The 23,439-nt window shown below is 37.9% G+C and overlaps 1 protein-coding gene across 1 annotated transcript in view; it reads left to right on the forward strand.

Moving 5' to 3' along the window:
* The window catches only part of TTC6 (tetratricopeptide repeat domain 6), a gene marked incomplete at its 5' end in the record, with an annotated part of 255,488 nt that overhangs the window by 114,944 nt on the left and 117,105 nt on the right, over nucleotides 1–23,439 (forward strand). Inside the window, 3 exons of the mRNA XM_080653529.1 lie at nucleotides 1,493–1,585; nucleotides 12,825–13,034; nucleotides 19,416–19,543. Coding sequence (XP_080509655.1) covers nucleotides 1,493–1,585; nucleotides 12,825–13,034; nucleotides 19,416–19,543 — 431 coding nt within the window. The remainder of the gene's footprint in view (nucleotides 1–1,492; nucleotides 1,586–12,824; nucleotides 13,035–19,415; nucleotides 19,544–23,439) is intronic.

The following is a 23,439-nucleotide window of genomic DNA, read 5'->3' on the forward strand; positions in this document are numbered from 1 at the left end:
GATCACCCCCTAACCCCCCTACCAGCCTGATTGCCCCTAACTGCCCTCCCCTGCAGGCCTGGTCACCCCTAACTGCTCTCCCCTGCAGGCCTGGGTCCCCCACAACTGCCCTTCCCTGCAGGCCCAGTTGCCCCCAACTTCCCTCCTCTGCCAGCCTGGTCACCCCTAACTGCCCTCCCCTGCAGGCTTGATCACCCCCAACTGCCCTCCCTTGCAGGCCTGGTCCCTTCCAACTGCCCTCCCCTGCTGGCCATCTTGTGGCGGCCATCTTGTTTCCACATGGGGGGAGGATCTTTGACCACATGGAGGCAGCCATCTTGTGTGTTGAATGGTATTGTCATTTATTCTATTAGTGAAGATTTCTATTTTTCTAAACCCAACTAATATTATATTTTCAGTTTATTATACCTGTTAGAAACTTAGAGGTCAGAGGTTTTAATTTATCATATTAATGCCCAGCATGTGTGGCATTAATATGATAAATCAATTTTGAAGCCTTACCATGTATGTTATGGGCTTAACACTGTCTTCTAGTGTAGTTCCTCTAGTTTTCTCTACATTCACAGGTCGATATGAAAACCTCTGACCTCTAAGTTTCTAACAGGTATAATAAACTGAAAATATAATATTAGTTGGGTTTAGAAAAATAGAAATCTTCACTAATAGAATAAATGACAATACCATTCACTACATATTCAACACAAGAGTAATATGCAAGTCAATTTGCATATTACTCTTTTATTAGATAGGACAAGAGGGTAGAGTAGAAGTCAGTGGTCTTAGATGGATTTATTTTCTAATGAAGCAAAGAAAAGGTAGGAAAACAGAGTTTTAAAGCACAATGAATGTTCAGATATTGCTATTGACATTATTAAAAGGCTAGGGGAGAAAGAGTCCTTAAAAAGTCATGTATGAAGATAAAACTGAAGTGAAGGGAAACAAAATAACTTCTGTTGATGCCTAGTCTGTGACTTAACAATTTGGGTAGAAGTTGGGTATCTTTATTCCTACCCATTGTTAGATATTGTGCTGTGCTATCTTCTTACCATTTCAGCTGTGTAGAGAGTATAATATAGCATTTAGCATTAGTATTGACAAAAATGACACTATTAAAATTTTAAGTATATTCATATTATTTCTGGCTCTTGGTTAGATTAAATTTTATCTTTGATTTTATCTTTCTTGTATAAACATTTAATAGCAGTGATTTTATCTGACTTAATATTACCTAATTGTCTTATTCAATCTGATGATATATCTATAGAGATCAATGATTTTAAAAGCCATAACATTTGAATAATAGACAACATGTTTTATTGAATCTTTTTTCTGTATTTCTCATTTCATGCATAATATTGACTTGCTTATATTTCTCTTTCATATAGTCCTCATTTACTGAACTATATTGACTAATATTTTGCTGCATTGAGTAATATGCCTTGATGATTTTTAAAACTGACATTATTTTAATTATTTATTTTTTTCCTTCAAGGATATTTCTTTAATGGGAAAAATGTACTGGCACAGATCATCTCAAGTGCAAACAGAGCAAGGATTACAGATAAGTATTGAGGAACCTCAACTGGTAAATACCTTCTTTAATAAAAATCCTCCTTGCCTATATTAAAGTAATAGTCTGCCTCCTGTTTCTTGAATGTTTATCTAGGGAATTTTAAAAAAACTCCTTTAGTGTGTTTTAGAGGTGTGTTTAACCATAAGCACACCTAATCCAGTACCACATTAGGAGTCTTGGATATTTTGGATCACTGTTGCTACCTATCATAGATCTTCTGAGCTAAGGTCCCAAACATTTTTCAGAAGGGAAAGATTTTATCACTTCTTTTGGTCTAGAGACATTCAGATCCAGAAGATAGTTGGAGAATTAATTAAAAGTATTAGCTTCTAACCCTCACTGGTTTGGCTCAGTGGATAGAGCATCGGCCTGTGGACTGTAGTGTCCCGGGTTTGATTCCAGTCAAGGGCACCAAGAAAAAAGAAAAGAAAAGAAAAAAAAGTATTAGCTGTGTTAGCTTCTATGAATGTATCACATTATTCTTTATTTAGCTAGAAGAATTGTGAAAAACATTGACAAGGGGATAACTTTATAGAATAATATGGACAGTTGGTGTCAGAAGTTTGTTTCAGAAATAAAGCTCCTTTTCCTCCATCATCGTCAAAATACTTATGGGATTCAAAGCAGTCTAGAACATAATCCATGCGAATGGGAAGTGTCTCTCTGTATATAGAGATCCACATTTATGTAAAACAATGGTGGTGTGATGATCACTTCCCTTGCAAAAAATTTATAAGGTATTGAATAGAAAGCTCCTATAGTTAGTTCCTGAAAATATGATTTCACATGCATAAAAATTCAGATCAAACTTTATTTTTAGCCTAATATATTATGTTCAGAAAGTGTATGTAATATTTTCACACAAGCCATTGATCCTGTAATTTTAGAGTTATTTTAAATGGTTGAACTACTGGAAATGGAGATGCTTTTGGGTTTAGACCATGTCTTTTCCCCCTTGTAGTCTCATCACCTGCCTCAGAACCCAGCATGTGTGGCATTAATATGATAAATCAATTTTGAAGCCTTATCATGTATGTTATGGGCTTAACACTGTCTTCTAGTGTAGTTCCTCTAGGTTTCTCTACATTCACAGGTCGATATGAAAACCTCTGACCTCTAAGTTTCTAACAGGTATAATAAACTGAAAATATAATATTAGTTGGGTTTAGAAAAATAGAAATCTTCACTAATAGAATAAATGACAATACCATTCACTACATATTTATGTAAAGTATAAGGAAAGATACCATATTGAAAAAAACTATGAAAAAGGCCAATTTTCAGGTACCTAGCTTAGACATCATCTTGATGATATAAAATAAAGATTTGAATAAAAATATTGATTTATTTGTAATTTTCTGGGTATTTATAATACCTTCAGCTTTGACATTTATGAGCAATCACTGGACCTCTTCTATCCACTGGCTTTTTAAAATGAAGCTTACCATTTTTTAAAAAAATCTTTATTGTTGAGATTATTATAGATGTCCCTCTTTTTTCTCCCCATAGCTCCCCACCACCTGGTTCCCACCCCACCCCAGGCCCTTGCCACCCTATTGTCTGTGTCCATAGGTACTGCATACATGCATATAAAATCTTTGTCTAATCTCTTCCCACAGCCCCTACACCCCCTTCCCTCTGAGAACTGTTAGTCTGTTCCATTTCCATACCCCTGATTCTATTCCATTCACCAGTTTATTCTGTTCATCAGATTTTTTATTCACTTGATTTTTAGATTCACTTATTGATAGATATGTATTTGTTGTTCATAATTTTTAACTTTACCTTTTTCTTCTTCCTCTTCTTAAAGAATACCCTTCAGCATTTCATATACTAGTTATACAGGTTTGGTGGTGATGAATTCCTTTAGCTTTTTCTTGTCTGTGAAGCTCTTTTTCTGACCTTCAATTCTAAATGATAGCTTTGCTGGGTAGAGTATTCTTGGTTGTAGGTTCTTGCTATTCATTACTTTGAATATTTCTTGCCACTCCCTTCTGGCCTGCATAGTTTCTCTTGAGAAATCAGCTGATAGTTGTATGGGTGCTCCCTTGTAGGTAACTAACTGTTTTTTTCTTTGTTTGTTTGTTTTTTTGCTGATTTTCTCTTTGTCTTTTGCCCTTGGCATTTTAATTATGATGTGTCTTGATGTGGTCCTCTTTTGATTCCTCTTTGGGTTTCTCTGCGCTTCCTGGACTTGTAAGTCTATTTCTTTCACCAGGTAGGGGAAGTTTTCAGTCATTATTTCTTCAAATAGGTTTTAAATATTTTGCTCTCTCTCTTCTTCTGGCACCCCCATAATTCGGATGTTGGTATGCTTAAAGTTGTCCCAGAGGCTCCTTACACTATCTTCATATTTTTTGAATATCTTTTCTTTTTGCTCTTCTGGTTGGGTGTTTTTTGCTTCCTTGTATTTCAAATCATTGACTTGATTGTTGGGATCCTCTAGTCTACTGTTGAATCCCTGTATATTATTCTTTATTTCATTCAGTGTATGCTTAATTTCTGACTGGTCCTTTTCCATTTTTTTGGCATTCTCACTAAGATCCTTGCAGGTCTCACTAAGTTCCTCAAAGGTTTCTAGAAGATTCTTGAGTAACCTTATAACTGTGGTTTTGAACTCTATATCCCGTAGTTTGCTTTCTCCCATTTCTTTCATTTGTGACACGTTTCTTTGTCTCCACATTTTGGCTGCTTCTCTGTGTTTGTTTCTATGTATTCAGTAGCTGCTAAATCTCTTTGAGTTGATAGAGTGGCCTTGTGTAGTAGGTGTCTTATAGGGCCCAGTGGCTCAGCCTCCCCAACCACCTGAGGTGGACACTCTTGGTGCACCCCTTTTTGGGCTGTGTGCACAATCTTATTGTAGTTGACCTTGATTGCTATTAGTATCACTGGGAGGAATTGACCTCCAGGCCAATTGGCTGTGGGGACCAGTGGGAGAGCTGCTGTGCAGGAGACACCCTTATGGGGCAGGACTTGTTTCAGTGGGGCTTTGGTGTTCACTGAGTTTGCCCCTTGAGTGTGTCGCTTATGGATGTGAAGAGTTGTAATCCAGTATGGTCTCACACTGACCACTGGGTACACTGGCTCTTGGATCTCCAAAGAGCTGCAAAGTCAGCCACTGCCTGGGGCCACCCAGCAGGAGCGACAGAGAGATCTGCAGATTCCTCCTCTTTGTATTGGGTTTGGAAGTGCCCAGATGAGGCCCAGCTGTGAAGCAAGGCAGTCTGTTGCTGATGCCGGCCTTGGGCCTTTTATTGGTAGTTTTGGGGCTCCCTGACCCAACTGCAGCTTGTTTGACAGGTTTTAGGCTGAGGAAGGACAGGCCATTCACAAGCTAAAGCTGCTGTGCATAGCTTGGGTGGGGTTGTGAATTGGGTGGGGCGGAGTCTCAGGGAATCTCCAGGGTGAAGCAAACAGAAATGTCTGCCAGTCAGCCCTGCACCAGGGAGGTCCCAGCATGAGAACAATGACTGCTGCGAGCACCTCTGTCTGGAAGAAAGCCGCCCTGCATTCCTACCCTGATGCCAGATAGTCCAGTTTCTCCCTGTATGTGTCTGGGTCCCCCAGAGCCTTCCCTGGCACTGGAGCTCAGAGCAAGTGGGAGCTTATAAATTCAGTTAGCGGTGCTGGCCTTTTAAGACGAGTACTGGGTCTCTAGCAGCCTGTCTGTCACTCAGCCCCAATCCGCACTTGTTTTTACAGTCTGTAGTTTTTACTGCTCATAGGGACTTCTTTCCCCAGCTGTGGAACCCTGGGCTTGGGGTCTGGTATGGGACTGGGACTCCTTGCTCCACCAGGTGGCCCCAAAGAGGCAATATCCCTCCTGATTAAAAAAGCAGCATAGCTGGGTGCCAGACCAGCCTATTCTGAGCCTCCATACCTCCTACCAGTCTCAATGTGCTTCCTTCCTTACCTCTCTAGTTGTAGTACTTCCACTCAGCCAACTTTCCCGCAGTTCTGGATGATGGTGGTTCTGTATTTTAGTTGTAATTTTGATGTGGTTGTGGGAGGCAGCAAGTACAGGTATTTACCTATGCCGCCATCTTGGTTCCCCTTACCACTTCTCTAGAGGTAAATACCTTTTAAGTTGACAACTGGCCATGATACCTCTGTGGTATTTTTCATTCCAGACACATTTTTCGGGTGCCTACTCTATGCCAGACAGCAGAATTCTATCTGTCTATGATACTTGTTCCTTAGACTTCTAGAAGTTTGCTGGTAATATTTAAGTGGGAAGCAGTGGCCAACATGCTCCCATCCCGAGTGCCTGCCCTTTCCATGTGGTCCTGGCACTCTGCTGCAGAGCACAGTGGCATCAATGAGGACATCTCAGTTCCACAGGCCTCAGTTCTTTGATGCAACTTATTTTCTTTTTACAAAGGAGCATTTTTAATGGAATATCTTTTTTTTTTAAGTATCTACCATTTTAAATATAGTAGATTTTTATTTTTGAATTAAAATAATCATCATTTATTTTTTATTGAATTTATTGGGGGTGACATTGGTTATTAAATTATATAGGTTTTTGGTGTACAATTCTATAATACATCATCTGTATGTTGTGTGTTCACCACCTGAAGTCAAGTCTCCTTCCATCACAATTTATTCTCCCTTTACTTTCTTCAACCTCTCCCCATTTCCCTTTCCTTCTTGTAATCACCACACTGTTATCTTTGTCTATGACTTTTTTGTTTTGTTTTGTTTTTACTTAATCCCTTTACCTTTTTTACCCAGCCCTGCAATGATCATGGAGAATTATTTCCTGACATAATTATAAAAAATCAAGGAATGTATTTATTCATTCCCCCCCCCCCTATAATATGGCTGACAATGTTTTACTCATAGGTTATACAAAGATAGAAAAGACATTTTTCCCCCCTTGAGAAACTTGTATGAAGAGCAATATATGAAGAGACAAATTACAATACTGTTTAATGTATATCACTCATTGAAAAATAACAGCAGAGAGTTTTCAATGATCTAAATGCTTGAGCTATAAAATATAGCTGATTCACAACTTTTAAAAAGGAATTTTCAAACTTTAAAGTTTTAAAGTACTTGAACATTTTGGTCTCAGGATACCTTTAAACTCTTAAAAATATTTACATTTTGTAGGTCTATAGGAGTTTTAGTCTATGTGAATTATATCAACCAATTTTACCATATTAGAAATTAAAACAGATAAAAACATAAAATATTTATTTATTAAAAAATAAGCCAAATACATATTAATATAAAACATTTTTTAGGACAAAATGGTATCCAAAACAAAATAATTTAATGAGAAGGGTAAGATTGTGTTATATTTTTTGCAAATCTCTTTAATATCTGATTTAATACAGAGCTAGATCATCTTGTCTGCTTTTGCATTCAATCTGTTGTATATGGCTTTTTTGTTTGAAGTATATTAAGTAAATCTGGTCTCAAATTAAAAAGGGAGTCATAGTTTAATAGTATTATTACATAGTTACAAATACTCTTGTTAATATACTAAAAATCCAAAAGTGGTAGTTTCTTAAAGATTAGTTGTAGTGGGGAATCTGAAGCCAGATAAATGAACTTACTGTATATCATTACATTAAAATCTATTGATCCTCCTTGTTCTTTGAACAAATCTTTAACTTCTGCATGATTTTGTAATCTCATGTGTTAATCATTTGAAAAGTATTGTTCACTGTTTTATACCCCATGCTTTTCAATCATCAGTGCAAATGTCAATACAGTGAAAAAGGCAAATAAGCCTTAGTATTATTATGAAAATGGTTTTGACCTTGCAGATCCCCTGAAAGGGTATTGAAGACTGTCAGAAGTTTGTGGACTACACTTTGAGAACCACTAGTCTATTGGGAGGAGGAAAAAGTGGTTAAGAGAGTACAATTTGGAATCAGGTTGTCTAGGTTCAACCACAGCTCTGATACTTACTCTCAGTGTGACCTTGAGCAGGTTACTTAACTTCTCTAAGCCTCAGTTTCTTCATCCATAAAATGAGGTTACAAATAGGTCCTACTTCATGAAGTTGTGGTGAAGATTAAAATTAAATGAGACAGTACTCATATATATTGATTATTATAATAATGACTAGAGGCCTGGTGCACGAAATTTGTGCATGGGGGGTGTGTGTCCCTCAGCCCAGCCTGCACCCTCTCCAATCTGGGACCCCTCGAGGGATATCCGACTGCCCGTTTAGGCCCGATCCCATGGGCACTCGGACATCCCTCTGACAACCTAGGACTGCTGGCTCCCAACTGCTCACCTGCCTGCCTTCCTGATTGCCCCTAACCGCTTCTGCCTGCCAGCCTGATCACTCCCTAACTATTCCCCCGCCAGCCTGATTGATGCCTAACTGCTCCCCTGCCAGCCTGTTTGCCCCTAACTGCCTTCCCCTGCAGGCCTGGTCACCCCTAACTGCTCTCCCCTGCAGGCCTGGTCACCCCTAACTGCCCTCCCCTGCAGGCCTGGTACCCCCCAACTGCTCTCCCCTGCAGGCCTGGTCACCCCCAACTGCCCTTCCCTGCAGGCCCGGTCACCCCCAACTTCCCTCCTCTGCCGGCCTGGTCACCCCTAACTGCCCTCCACTGCAGGCTTGATTGCCCCCAACTGCCCTCCCTTGCAAGCCTGGTCCCTCCCAACTGTCCTCCCCTGCTGGCCATCTTATGGTGGCCATCTTGTGTCCACATGGGGGCAGGATCTTTGGCCACATGGGGGCAGCCATCTTGTATGTTGGAGTTATGGTCAATCTGCATATTACTCTTCTATTAGGATAGAGATCTGGCGCATGGGTGGGGGCCAGCTGGTTTGTCCTGAAGGGTGTCCTGGATCAGGCTAGGGGTTCCCTTGGGGCATGGGGCAGCCTGGGCAAGGGGCCTGTGGTGGTTTGCAGGCTGGCCACGCCCCCCCGGTGACCCACGCAGAGGCCCTGGTATCTGGGATTTATTTATCTTCTACAATTGAAACTTTGTAGCCTTGAGCAGAGCCAAGCCTTCTGCTTGCTCCGTGGCGGCAGCCATTTCTGTTGGGATTTATTTATCTTCTATAATTGAAACTTTGTAGCCTGGAGTGGAGGCCTGGGCTGGCAAGGGCAGGCAGAAAGCTTGGCTTCCTCCATTGCCGGGGAAACCCAATCCTCCCTCCTGCTCTCTGTGGCTGCAGCCATCTTTGTTGGGTTTATTTGCATATTCGCTCCTGATTGGCTGGTGGGCATGGCTTGTGGGTATAGCAGAGGCACGGTCAATTTGCATATTACTCTTTTATTAGATAGGATTACTGAGACAATTATAATATAGTGTTATACATGCTAAAATAGAGGAAGGGACAGAGTGGTGATGAGAGCAGGAGAAACTTTGTAGAGGCAGTGATGCTGGGCACAGTCTAGAAGAGGGTCACTGCAGCTGGAGGGCTGCCATTGCCCTCTCCTCATGCTTTTCTTTCTCCATTTTCCCTTTTTAAAAAATATGTTTTTATTGATTTCAGAGAGAACAAAGGAGAGGGAGAGAGGAATAGAAACATCAGTGATGAGAGAGAATCAGGCTGCCTCTTGCAGGCCCCCTACTGGGGATTGAGCCCACAACCCAGGCATGTGCTCTGACCGGGAATCGAACTGTGATCTCCTGGTTCATGAGTCTATGCTCAACCACTGAGCCACACCGACCATTTTCTATTTTGGAGGGTGGCACCTTCACCTATTCAGTCTCCCAAACCAGAACCCTGGGAGAGTTTGCTGAGGAAGTCAGGAATAGAGAAATTAAAAAGAAAGGGAGTACCAAAAGCTATGACACAGAAAATGAATAAATTTGTCATAGGTAGACAGTAGAGAGCCCATAACACATATTACCCCAGTGTATCTATTCTGCCATTTTTATGAAAAGGATTTTATTAATTCCTTTTTGCCAATGAGGAAAATGAGGTTAAAAAGGGTAGGTAACTTGACCAAGATCACTCATCTATTAATTGACAGATCCAGGATTTGAATTAATTCCTGTCTGGTTATAAAGATCTTATTCTTTCCACAGCATCATCCAGTAGATTTATAAAAATATGAGCTCCAGATTCAATTTGTGTTTTATAAATATACAGTTCTTGTTTCAGCCATCCCTTGAATATAAATAAACTTCTATAGCATTTTGTACTGTATGCCATCTTTACCATTTATTTTACTTATTAACAATCAAGTGTATCAAAAAACAAAGAGATACAATTGCATTTTCAATTCAGTCTGTAGAATTCAGATTTTTATGTAATAAGATTGGTTTTATCGTCTGCTAACCTGAGGCAGTGAAGTTTTAATTGTCAGTGCTCCATAATCCCAAATAATCTTGGTTCGAAATTGGGCCATACCCAAATATGGCTATAAAGATTCTTTCCTTAAGACTTGTGGAGATACAGATTAAGTTAGTGAGACTTTTTTTTTCTTGGCTGTGCCATTTCTTTTTATTACTAAATTTATTGTGATGATATTGGTTAATAAGATCAGAAAAGTTTCAAGTGTACTATTCTCTGATACATTATCTGTATATTTTATTGTGTGCCCACCACCCAAATCAAACCATCCTCTATCACCATATATTTGGCCCCCTTTATTCTACACCCCTTGTCTCGTCCCTCTGGTAGCTACCATACTGTTGTCTGTGTCTATGAGTTTCAGATTTATATCCCACATATGAATGAAATCATATGGTTCTTAACTTTTTCTGACTGACTTATTTTACTTAGCATAATATTTTCAAGGTCTATCCATGTTGTTGCAAATGGCAGTATTTCATCTTTTCTTATGGTTGAATAGTATTCCATAGTATACATGCACCACATCTTCTTTATTCAGTCCTCTATCAAAGGACATTTTTGTTGTTTCTATGTCTTGGACACTATGAATAATGTGAACTTTAATCTTTATGAATAACTGTTTTTGATTTTTTGGGGTAGATACCCAAGAGAGAGATTGCTGGGCCATATGGTAATTGTATTCTTAACTTTAAAAATATATATATTTTATTGATTTCAGAGAGGAAGGGAGAGGGAGAGAGAGAGAGATAGAAACATCAATGATGAGAGAATCGTTGATTGGCTGCCTCCTGCATGCCCCCTACTGGGGATCGAGCTCGCAAAGCAACCCAGGCATGTGCCCTTGACCGGAATCGAACCTGGGACCCTTCAGTACACAGGCCAACGCTCTATCCACTGAGCCAAACCAGCATGGGCTGTATCTTTAACGTTTTTAGGAACCTCCATACTGTTTTCCATAGTGGCTGTCCCAGTTTACATTCCCACCAGCTGTGAATGAGGGTTTCTTCTTCTCTACATGCTCCCCAACACTTGTTACTGTCTTGTTGATAATAGCCATTCTAAAAGGTGTGAGGAGGGAATCTCATTGTAGTTTTGTTTTGCACTTCCCTAAAGCTAGTGATGTGGAGCATTTTTTTTTTTTTATATATCTACTGTATTGGCCATTTGTATGGCTTCTTCGGGGAAGTGTTCCTTCAGGTCCTCTGCCCATTTTTTTATTCGATTGTTTTTGTTTAGTGTTCAATTGTATGAGTTCTCTCTATATTTTAGATATTACCCCATGTCAGAGCTGCTGTTAGCAAATAATATCTTCCATTTGGTTGGTTGCTTTTTTATTTTGTTGGTAGTTTCTTTTGTTATAAAGAAGCTTTTTAATTTGATATAGTTCCATTCATTTATTTTTGCCTTTTCTTCCCTTGTCTTTGGGGTCAAGTTCATAAAACATTCTCTAAGACCATGGTCAGTAAGTTTAGTACCTATGTTTTCTTCTATGTGATTTATTGTTTGAGATCTTACTTTTAGGTCTTTGATCTAATTAATTTTTGTACATGGGGACAAAATTTAATGTAGTTTCATTCTTTTGCATGTGGCTTTTCAATTTTCCCAGCACCATTTATTGAAGAGGCTTTCTTTTCTCCATTGTGTATTTTTGGCTCCTTTGTTGAAAATTATTTGCCAGTATACATGTGATTTTATTTCTGATCTCTCATTTCTGTTCCATGTGTCTTTTTTTTTCTGCCAATACCATTCTGTTTTAATTAACATTGCTCTGTAGTATAACTTGAAGTCAGGTAGTGTAATACCTCCAGCTTTGTTCTTTTTTTTCAGGATTATTTTGGCTATTTGAGATCTTTTGTGGTTCCATATAATTCTAATGATTTTTTTTGTTTTGTTTTTTCTTTTAAAAAAATGACATTGGGATTTTGATGATGATTGCATTTACTCTGCATATTGCTTTGGGTAATATGGACATTTTAACTATGTTGATTCTTTCAGTCCATGAACATGAATATCTTTCCATTTCATTGTGTCTTTTAAAATATCTTTTAATAATGCTCTGTAGTTTTCAGTATATGGGTCTTTCACATTTTTGTTAAGTTTATTCCTAGGTATTTTATTCTTTTTGTTGCAGTTGCAAAATGAATTTTTTCTTCATTTCTTTTTCTGAAATTTCATTGTTTGTATATAGGAATGCAGTGGATTAGATTTTTGCACATTGATTTTGTATCCTGCAACTATACTGCATTTATGTATTGTTTCTAATATTTTTTTGGAGGAGGCTTTAGGGTATTCTACATACAGAATCATGTCATCTGCAAAAAGTGGCACTTTTACTTCTTCATTCCCAATTTGGATGCCTTTTTGTTTCTTTCTCTTGCCTGATTGCTCTGGCTAGGACTTCCAGAATTGTGTGGAATAAGAATGGTGAGCATGAGACATTTTTAAGGAACTCAAAGCAGGAGTAGAAGTGATATTTTTGTGAGAATTTTTCATTTGTGCTTGGGATGGAGCTGGGGTGTCAGGGTGGTCTTCTTGAGGTCTCTGGGCCAGCTCTTCTCTGAGTACCTGAAGTCAGGGTTCTGGAAGAGCATCAAGGAACCCCATTTTTCAGGACCAAAGAACCTCAGGTTGGGCAGAGGTTAGCTGTTTCAGTAGGCCTTGATTCTGTATGAGTTTGGGGTACAGTCAGGGTCAGATTGGAGTCTTGTTATTTCCTTAGAGTTGGTGCATAATAACTGTGGAGTAGCCATATTTCCTGAGACAAGGACTGAGGAAATTAATTTGCCAGACTTCATATTTTTCTTAAGTCAATTTGAGTTTCTCGTTGTAAATATTCAAAGGGAACTTACTACCTCTTTTTAATTTCAATCATGCATTTTCATAATTATTTTGTTGTCAGAGATAAAACATTGTATGACTTAAAAAAGGACTAGTAAAAAAAGCATTCCTATACATTTATGTTTTCCAACAGAATGAGACTGAGGAAATTCCTGAGGCTGTATCAAGTGTTTTCCCAATTGAACAAGAAGATATATTAGAATGGGGACCCTCGGATGCAGAAAGTGTGTTATTTAAACCTCAGGAAACTTCAGAAATTCAGCAAGCAGATGACTCAAATAAACCCTTGGAAGATGAACAGTCTGTGGGTGAATCAAAAATAGCCAAACGGTTATCTATAAAGGTAAAACACTATTTATATAGAAAACAGAATTACGAGAGTTGAGGTTATGCAGGTGTGAAGAAATGACCTAGGCAAGGACCAAAGAATGTGGGGGGAGTTCACCCTGAAAAAAGGCTCCTGATGTGCAAATTGCCTATTTGGGAATGGAACATCTATTTTGTTTGAAAGCTTTTAGTCTCAAACCTAATCACAACTCTGGGGAGAAAAAAGATACATATATATATCATTGCCCAAGGATATTTTTTATTGATTTTTAGGGAGAGTGGAAGAGAGAGGGAAAGATGGAGAGAAACATCAATGTGAGAGAAACACATCGATTGGTTGCTTCCTGCAGGGGCTGGGGAGGAGCCTGGAATCGAGGTATGTGCCCTTGACCGGAATCGAACCTGGGACTCTTGGTCCACAGGTCAGTGCTCTATCCACTGAGCCAAACTGGCTAGGGAAAGAGAGATTTTTAAGTGGAGAAGGAATCTCAGGGCTTTCAGACTGAGTCTTTTTACCATCTTGAGGGAATCAGGAACTATAGCCCTGGGGCCAGGACTGGTATATGTTGTAGCATTTATAACTTTGTCTCTTTTAGGTTTATCCTAAGCCCTAAGTGTTTTCCTATTGTGAGAATGTTTTCCAGATTCATTTTACTTATTTATAATTTAAATAATTTTAAATACCATATTTGCATATTACCTTACTACTATTTACTTAGTACTGTTCTTTAATTTGGGCCACACTTTGGCTTAAATAAATGAGTTTATTTTAAACTAGGTACATTATTCCTAGGATTTATAAAAAAGCAACTTTTCACTGAACCACAGCATATTATCTTGATTATCACCAGGGAACCTCTCTCTGACTGATTCCAATGGATACTACTTGGGCTAACAAACTTCCTGCTTAGTCTCTCTCTTTTTGGATTCCCCTCTCCCCACCAATGACCATATTTCTTCTATGATTTACCAAAGTCAATTGACCATTACCAGTTCTTCAACTTTTGCCCCAAACTCCCAACTCTGAAACCTTGACTTTCTCTGTAACCTTAACCTTCCTTTGTCTTTACATATAATCAGTCTCCAAGGCCTAGATTGCTCCTAAACATTATTGGTTATGATTGTTTCTTCTCTTTTCTAGTTGCTCCCATCCTAGTCTCGGTCCTGGTTTTTATTAATTTCTGAAGTCTTAGTTTCATCCTGTATGACACTAGCATATTGATCCTCTGGGAATATGAGTAATAAGGAAGATCCACAGGTAATAGTTGGCCAGAGAAAATCTACCACTGCTGTCAGGGAGAAGGGACTTATCCTGTGATTGCTACTGGCTCCTTTAAAAGTCATGCTGTCTTTCTAAAGATGCCTTTGGGGTATGAAGTGCAGCCTGACAAGGCTAGCTAAACCCACACATTGCTAACTCCTCCAGGTGAATCCTGTGTTAGGTTGACACCTTCTATGTGTGGAGACCTTAGAAATCATCTTCAAAGACTATGACATCTTGAAAAAGTGTTAGACTGGTGGTCACAGATAGTGTCACCTATTCTTCTACCTGGATACTGGGACTTTGGAAATAAAATGTGGGCATGAGAAGAACATGGTTAGCTACTAAATGTGTCAAAGACAAATGGATTTTCTGGACAATGATTTAACTACCATGGCCAATCAGGAATTTAAATCCCTCATTAGAAAAACCCCCAAATGTTAATTCTTTTGGCTTATATTGGCTGCTATTAAGAAGTTATACAAAATTATGTATTTTTTATAAAAAAGTGGCAGTCCTTTCTTTAGGTAACTAGAATTTATTGAGTGTAGACTACGTGGGAACCACTTTGCTAAGTGTTCTATGTGATTTATCTTACTTTTTCTAGTAATAACCCTATTATTACTCTCATTTTATAGTTGGAAAAATTGAGTCATAAAGAAGGTAAATAACTTGCCCAAGTACAAACATCTGGTTAAATTGTAGAGGCAGGACTTGAACTGAGGTGGTCTAATTCTGGAACTTTAACTTTTTACTACTTATCAGCACTGTCCTTTCATAGCAACAATTAATAGGTATCTGGTTAAGTATAAGAACAAATACTCTCAGAAGCAAAAATGAATAGGGATGGATGTTCCTCATGAAACTAGGAAGAATGATTTGACAAGAGAGACTTGGAGAATGAATTAAGAGAGCTCTAAACTGGGAACAGAAGTGTTTCAAGGGGAGGAGAAGAGAATGTCTGATAAAGCATTTTTTTTTTTTTTGTCATTGTTGTTGTGGGATATTGTGGGGCACAACAAAAATGCCATAGGAAATAGCATTGGAAGTGCTATGTAACTCATCCCACCAAGTCTTCACCAATAATATGTATTTATTTATGTTAACATCTCAAGATCAGTTACCCTGTTTGGACATTTGAGGCCATAACATTAGTCTCCAGCATCTCTGTCACAGGAATGAAGAACGATATACTTCAGGCCATATCAGTGGGAGAAGAAGATCACTTTTTTAAAAGATATTTTTTAAAATATATTTTATTGATTTTTTTACAGAGAGGAAGGGAGAGGGATAGAGAGTTAGAAACATCAATAAGAGAGAAACATCGATCAGCTGCCTCCTGCACACCCCCTGCTGGGGATGTGCCCGCAACCAAGATATATGCCCTTGACCGGAATCGAAACCCGGGACCCTTCAATCCGCAGGCCGACGCTCTCCACTGAGCCAAACTGGTCACGGCTAATATATATATTTTTTACATAGCTAATAGAACTAGCACAGAGATGTGTTAAAGTAGCAGGGCAGAACTTTCATTGCTCACATATATACCGTAAGTTCTCTTTCAGTTAAAAAGTAGAAAATTTGGTCAATCTGTACTCTATTGGCCATTTCTACTCTTATAAGCTCAGTAGTATAACAGAGATTATTAAGATTCTGGTCTAAGTCATGACTAACAAAAGGAGAAATTAGATAATGGAGATTTTGTGAAGAAATGACTGACACAAGAGCACATCAGAGGACTGTTGAGCATTTTAGGAGGAAAAAAGTCAAAAGTCTATAAAAAAGATTTAAATATTATATATATGTAATATATATAATATAATATAAAGATTTAAATATTATATATATAATCTCAATTCTAAATAGAAGGACATTTCAGTGATGTGGGATGTGGCCCTGGCTGGATAGCTCAGTTGATTAGAGCATTGTGCCAATACTCCAAGTTTGCAGATTAAATCCCTGGTCAGAGCACATACAAGAAGCAAACAATGAATGCATATATAGGAGGAACAGTGGGCCAATGTTTTTCTCTTTTTCCCCCATCTCTTTTTAAAAATCAATAAAAAGTATTTTATTTTTTTTTTAAAAAAAGAGATGTGGGATGCCCCTCCCAAATTCTCACAAAACAATTATGAATGATCTATTGCATTCAGTTTTAAAAATATACACAAGATGAAAGAAGAACTATATATCCTTAGATAGACATAAAAGTGGCATGTGGCTATAACAATTATATCAAGAAGGCTAAGATCCAGAATGGGTTGAGGCCTGTGAATAATGCTAAAAATAAAAGAGTATTTTTTTTCATGTTAGTTTTGGAGCAAAGAGAGAAATATTTCGATGAATAATGTGATGACAACATATGACAGAGCTGCCTTAATTTATTTTTGGAAAAAGGGTGAGGTTTTAAATAAATAGAAATATGACAGAGAAAAGGAAGCTGATAAACTTGCACTTTGCTTCTCTTAAATCTGACAAGGAGAATGATCTTTAGTTTAGAAAGAAGAGAAAAAGAATTGATAAAAGAAACTTGAAGCCCAAGATTGGTAAAAGATTTCAAGAGTTAGCTTAGATGTCTGAGCCTGTTGGCTTAGGTAGATAGGTTTAAGCCTGCTGGGCCTCTGTCAGCAGTTGCTACAATGGGCGAGGGAGGTGCTAGATGCCTGGAGACTGACAATGGCAAATCTGAGTTTTATTTTTCTAAGGGTAATGGTTATGGTTTCTGTGATGTAAGATTTATCTTAGACAAAAATTATGGAATGATTTAATGAATCATTAAAAGTTTGGGAACAAGCCCAGCTGGGTGGCTGAGTTGGTTGAGCATTGTCCCATACACCAAAAGATTGTAGGCTTGATTCCCAGTTAGGGCACATACTTAGGTTGTAGGTTTGATCCCTGGCTGGGGTGTATACCAGAGGCGAGCAATTGATGTTTCTCTCTCACATCGGTGTTCCTCTCTCCCCCTTCTTTTCTCTCTAAAAGAAAAAAAGAAAAAAACCTATTGGGAACAGGCAGGTAAACACAGCCAGAGCTTGTAGGCTTACAAGAGATTGGAAATGTGATGTCAAGCCAATGACAAATACAGTTGCATTTCTGAGAAAAAAACAAAACAAAAGGATTGTGTTTGACCCTTTATAAGAGGAAGCGACAATCACTTGGAACCAGCAGAGTTTCTCTGTGGGACACACCATGGAAGATCAACCTTATTTCTTTTCCTAGAATTACTAGACTGAATACCAGTAAAGTGTTGGACTTGAAGTTTAAGGCACGAGTATCATGGTGAAGAGCCTGGTATACAAGAAAACTCAATACACATTAGGTGTTGTTATTATCCTTTGGACTTCAGCCATCCACTTGTGAATGTCTCCCAATGACAGATTGTAAACAAGACTGTAGTCAGGAGAACTGCTAGATGGATTTGTAATTAGTTATGTAAAGGATGCAGAATTCAATATGAAAGTCCCTGTGGACTGCTCTATGGCTGTGTCCAATCCATTGTATATCCTAATAATTTTCATGAGAAAATGGAAGATTTACTGATTGGATTTGTAGGTAACATTCAAAATATGACTGGTAAGATTTGGTTAGTCAGATCTCAGGTGAAACTTAATTGGAATAAATGTGCATAATAGTTCTGTCCTTGGGGCCACAAACTAAATGCATAGACATGGGATGATGTGATTTAGAGTAAATGTGAAAAAGACTTCAGGGTTTTAGACTATAATTTAGTGATAGGAAAGCAAATGCAATCATAGTTTGCATTGATTGACAAATTCCATAAAAGAGGATAATCTTTTTTTGTTGTTGATCTGATCTCATCACACCTTAAATACTGTGTTCAGATATCGGTATTCAATCCCAGGAGAAATACTGACAAATTGTAGACTGGAAGAAAACATTCAAGATGTTAAAGCATAGTACTTCAAAACTATGTCATGTAAGGTAGAGCTGAAGGGCCTAGGGGGTGTTTACTGGGGAGGGGTGGGGTGGGAGGGGAGGTGCAGGTCTAGGGTAGTCCACTGTATTCAAATATTTGACTGTCAAATGGAAGAGAGCTAGATTGGGAGGTTTGAATTGAGACTAGTTAGGCTCTATGATAAATAAACATAAATTCTAACAAACAGAAGAGTTTCAAAGACTTCCAAATCCCCTGCTCCTGATCATGTTCAAGCCAGAATGAATAACCATTTGGTGGAGAAACTAGAGGAAATTTAAACATTAACTGGGTGGCGAGATGGAATGATCGGTACTCTGAGCTTTCCTTTATTTGTCATCACTTTCTTACTCAAGAAATTGCAATAGCTCTCTCCTTACTACTGCACTGAACCCAAACCGGCTACCTAATTTATAATCCCTCTTTACTGGCCTCCTTCTACCTATTCAATCATATCTCTGCTTTCTCCAAGGAAAGCCAGCCTGCTTTCTTTCTCAAATCTAGTCGCAAAAAAAAAGACAGAGTAACCCATGGAGAAAAATATTTTTAGATCAACTGTTACCATGAATTCTGCAAGTTTTCTAGGAAATCTAGGAAAACAGTGCTCCTAACACCTATTATAATTAAAAGGCAATTATTTAAGAGACAGACGTGCATTTGATTTTCCCCAAGCAGTAGAAGAGAATACAACTGTAAGGAAGTAAACATTAATAAACATTGCTTAAAATAGGTATAAGAAAGCATTAAAGTTCATTTTGGCATGTACTTGCAACCACCTGTCATGCCAAACTTTTAAGAGGCTACGGGTAAGAAAAAAAAAAAAAAGAGAGAGAGAGAGAGAGAGAGAGAGAGAGAGAGAGAGAGAGAGAGAGAGACTAAGGGAAAGTCCCATTAAAAATACCAATCAAGAAGAGTAGATCTATGGAGGGAAAAATCTTGTATTTCTTCTTTACTAGTTTTAAGGCAAAAATATATTATAAATAAATATGGTACTAATATTTTTGTTGCTGGGAGGTTAGGAATGTAAAATTTTAGGAAGAGATTTAGAGGAATATATCAATTCACACTTAGAATTTATATTTTTTAAATAAACTATACATACAAATTAGGAGTTTAATATGAGATAGACCATTAAATATGAGAGAAAGATCTAATTTCATGTGACAACTTTTCTTAACAGCACACTTTTATATTTTTCAAAGGTGATATCATCAGAATTATTGCAAATCAGAGGAAAAGAAGTTAAACGAACACGAAAAACTCAACCAGAAATTCCACGACAAAGAAAGTGTGCAAAATCCATGCAGGATCAAAAACTATTAAAAACAAAGTAACTTCAGTTTATAAATTTTACTTTCTGAAGATAGTTATTTAGTAGCATTGATACCTGAAAATGGATTTTTAAAGGAAATTGAATGCTTTAGAAGTTTATATATGAGATTTAAGTTAAACCTTCTCACAGGTTAGGACATGTATGTTGTACTCCACGCTTCTCTTTCTATTTTTGATCAAGGCACTTGGTTTAATGACATAACAATGCTAGGATAAAAATAGCTGTTTGTGAGACTAAAGAAAATTAAATGTTAACATGTTAGATTTTATTTCTTTCAATCACTGTAATGTCTAATTTAGATTAATTGCTTATTATGTTGGTTAATTTTATGTCTATAAAATAAAAGACAGCCCAACTCTGAGTTACCATTGGCCAATAGAACTGGTAATTTAGATGACTTTTTAATTCATTTCCCTCCCCCAACCCCCTGCCACTACATTTTAAATGGAACTTCTTTTTATACCAGGATGTAGCCACAATTTTGAATAATAGTGTGCAACTTAGATTTATGGTTTTATCTTTTGCCATTCACCTTGTTGAAAAGATTTTCTCCTTATTTAGCACTGGATTTTTATGGGTTGGTTTATTCTAGACTCTTCTTCATTTAACTGTTTATGGGGGCTTAAAGAAGCTTTAATTATTAGCTTTTGTTGTTGCTTAGGGCACTGAAAGGTGTGCTGGGCATGGAAGACAACCGTTTTATGGCCAGCCTAAACTCTGTAAATGGATATTACTCACTATTTAGTATCTGGAAATGGACTCATGGGAAAAGAATTCCAAAGTTTATGAAAGAGTCAAATTGGCATTTAAGTGACCCTGTACATGCCATTGCTTATCTGCATTGCTTTAAGCTCATTTAGTTAGCAAGATTATGTATTAAAACAAATAGTGACAGAGGACAACAGGTATTTTTACCTTCAATAAATAGTTACTGTCAGATTATCAATGAAGCAGAAACTTCTTGATTCTCCCCCCTAAAAAAACCTTGCATTTAGTGCATTAGGCAAAGTAGCATGGCCACACACAGAGTCAGAGCCTTTTCTTTTTTTATGTCTTAGTGTTTCAAAGAATGACAAATCGTCCTGTTTAAGGAGAGTATGCTATAAAAACACAGTCTTTCCTGAGCATGCCAAAAATATTTGTAGATCTTTTTGATATGTATAGTGCTGAGCTAATTCATTAAAATGGAAATTAGAAATCTCCATTAGAAAAATAAGAATGAGATACAGAGGAATAAAAATCTGATATTAAAAATTATATAATAAAAGAATTTTGGAAAATATATTTCTGAAAATCTTTTATTCCTTGCTTCTATTTTCATAAACATTTTTTTTACCTGACTCACCTGTGAGTAGACCCCAAATTAAATTATCTTCTTGGGAATTGAGCCCTCTTTTGAAAATATAGCATTATTTAGCTCGATAACTAAGGGATATTCACTTACAGACCTATGTAATTAGAGTATGATGGGAACATAGGAATTCAGATTGGTTGTGTTGCTTTTTTAAGAAAAAAAAAAAAAGTAATGTAATCTCCAGTACATTCCACTTGCTGGGACCTGTCCCAGACAGAATGATAATGTAGATGAGCTTGACATCAGAGCTCACCTTGTTGTCCCTTTTTTTTAGTTCTTTCTTAGGACCCCTACTTCCTGGACACCCATTTTCACTCTTCCAGTTAGGTCTCTTTGTCTGAGGCATTTCCAAATATTTTAGATTTACCTCTTTCTATCCTCCTCCACTGGAACATGTATACATTTCATGTTCTGTGCTTTTTGGTGCCTGTGCTGTTTTAGAAGTGACACAAACCATTCTTTATTAGTGATTCAGTAATGCCTAGCAATGGGTTGGGTGCTGTGCAGTGAAAGTAACTATAGCAATACAAATAAAACAAGCACTGTCATCAATTGTTACAGAGGCAAAAGTTAGGGATTTTTAAATATATATATATATATATATATATATATATATATATATATATATATATATATATATATATTTAAGGGAAAGGAGAGAGAGAGATAGAAACATCAATAATGAGAGAGAATCATTGATTGGCTGCCTCCTGCATGCACTGGGGATCGAGCCCGTAATCCAGGTATGTGCCCTTGATCAGAATTGAACCCAGGACCCTTTAGTCCTCAGGCCGACGCTGTATCCACTGAGCCAAACCAGCTAGGGTAAAAGGGATTTTTATTTTCATTTTGCAAGATATTTAGAGAGGTCAATGATACAGCTTGCAGATGTTACAGCTGAGATTCTGATGCAGGCCTGCCAGTTCCAAACACTATGTTCTTTATATTATGGTATGCTACTATCCAGGCATGTAGAGCAATTGGTGGGCAGACCTGCATTAACCTATTAGATAAATGGTCAGAATGGGTGGCAAAAGAATAGGACAGTGTATGAAAAGAGATATTTGTGAAAAAGGAAAATAATTAAAGTTTGCAGAGAAGTTTGTCTTGGAGGTATTGTTTGATAGATGTTTAGATATGGACAAAAGGACAGGAGCATTCTATTCATAACTGAAGGAACTGACAGGTCTTGCTGGTCCTGTGAATTGTCCTGGAAACTAATAATAATAGCAAACATCTGCAATGTGAGAGACACTATTTTAAATTTATTCCTTCCTTTCTTTCTTAAAGTAATTTATGCAGGATGTGCTAATGTTGTTACTCCCAATTTACTGATATAAAAAGAAATTAATTGACTTGCTTATGACCATGTGATAATTTAAAACAGGATTTGAACAGGGGCAGTTTGACTTCACTATACTCTGCACTTTTAACCACTAGGTTAGAAGTGGGGCCAGATCCTAGGAGCCTTGAAACTCAGAGAAAGAAAGTTAGGTGAATGCAGCAAGTAATGAAGAACCTTCATGCTAGGTAAAGGAGTATTTAAAGATCAATGTGATAGGATTTTGCAGGCAATATTGGAGAGGAGAAAGGACAGAGGGTGCAGTGATCAACCCAGCTGGCATTAGCCTGTTGCTAATGCAGATTGAAGTGATGAGGACCTTGACTGTGTTGGAAGTGAGGAGGGAAAAGTAGCACAGCTGAGCAGCCCTGTGCAGGGGGGAAGCTCAGGTTTTCATTGGCTAGGTAGGCGAAGGAGAGGCAGTGTTTTGTATATTGAAGGTGAGGAATCTGAGTGAGATAGTGATACTGGAAATGAGATTTGGGAGCTCTTAGTACAGAGGAAGGAGCTGAGATACTGAAACTGATTTTTTTTCAATGTAGAAAGAAAAATTCAACCTTGGAAGCCATACCCAGTTTAGGAGATGGAGAAAGAAAAGCCAAATTGTGATGAATCTGAGAGGCAGACATAGAGCTGAGACAGAGCAGGCTATAACAAGCTCATGGAAGAAGAGCAATTGCAAGAAAGGTCATCAATATATCAGCTGTAGTTTCATAGAGAACACGATCTAAATATCTAAAGTTTATTTGATTTGATGACAAGGTTGCCATTTGGTTAATGTAAGAGTATGACTTCAGTAAGGAGGTGGGGGTGGGGTAGCACTGGATAAGGGCCACTTCCACCTCAGGGGTCATGAAGAGGCAGCAACAGGAAAATATTATGGCTTATAGTCAGCAGCATTATGTATAGATCCTAGTAGCCACTTACTAATTTTGTGATTTATCCAAAATAAGCCTGCTGCAATGTAAGGATAATAATACCACCCACACAGGCTCATTGTTGAGAGAATGTAAATCACTTAGCATGGAGTCTGGCACATAGTAGGTGCTCAAAAAGCATTTGTCCCATTGGATGGCAAGTGACAGTGGGGATTAAGAAAGCATTCTTCATGCCCTCTTCCTTATTTTGGAAAGGCAGAAAAGGCAAGTTTTAGCATAGTGGGAAGGGAGGTATCACATTAACTTAGACCAGGGGTTC

The sequence above is a fragment of the Plecotus auritus genome, assembly GCF_963455305.1.
Source record: "Plecotus auritus genome assembly, chromosome: 1".
NCBI classification, from domain to species: domain Eukaryota; kingdom Metazoa; phylum Chordata; class Mammalia; order Chiroptera; family Vespertilionidae; genus Plecotus; species Plecotus auritus.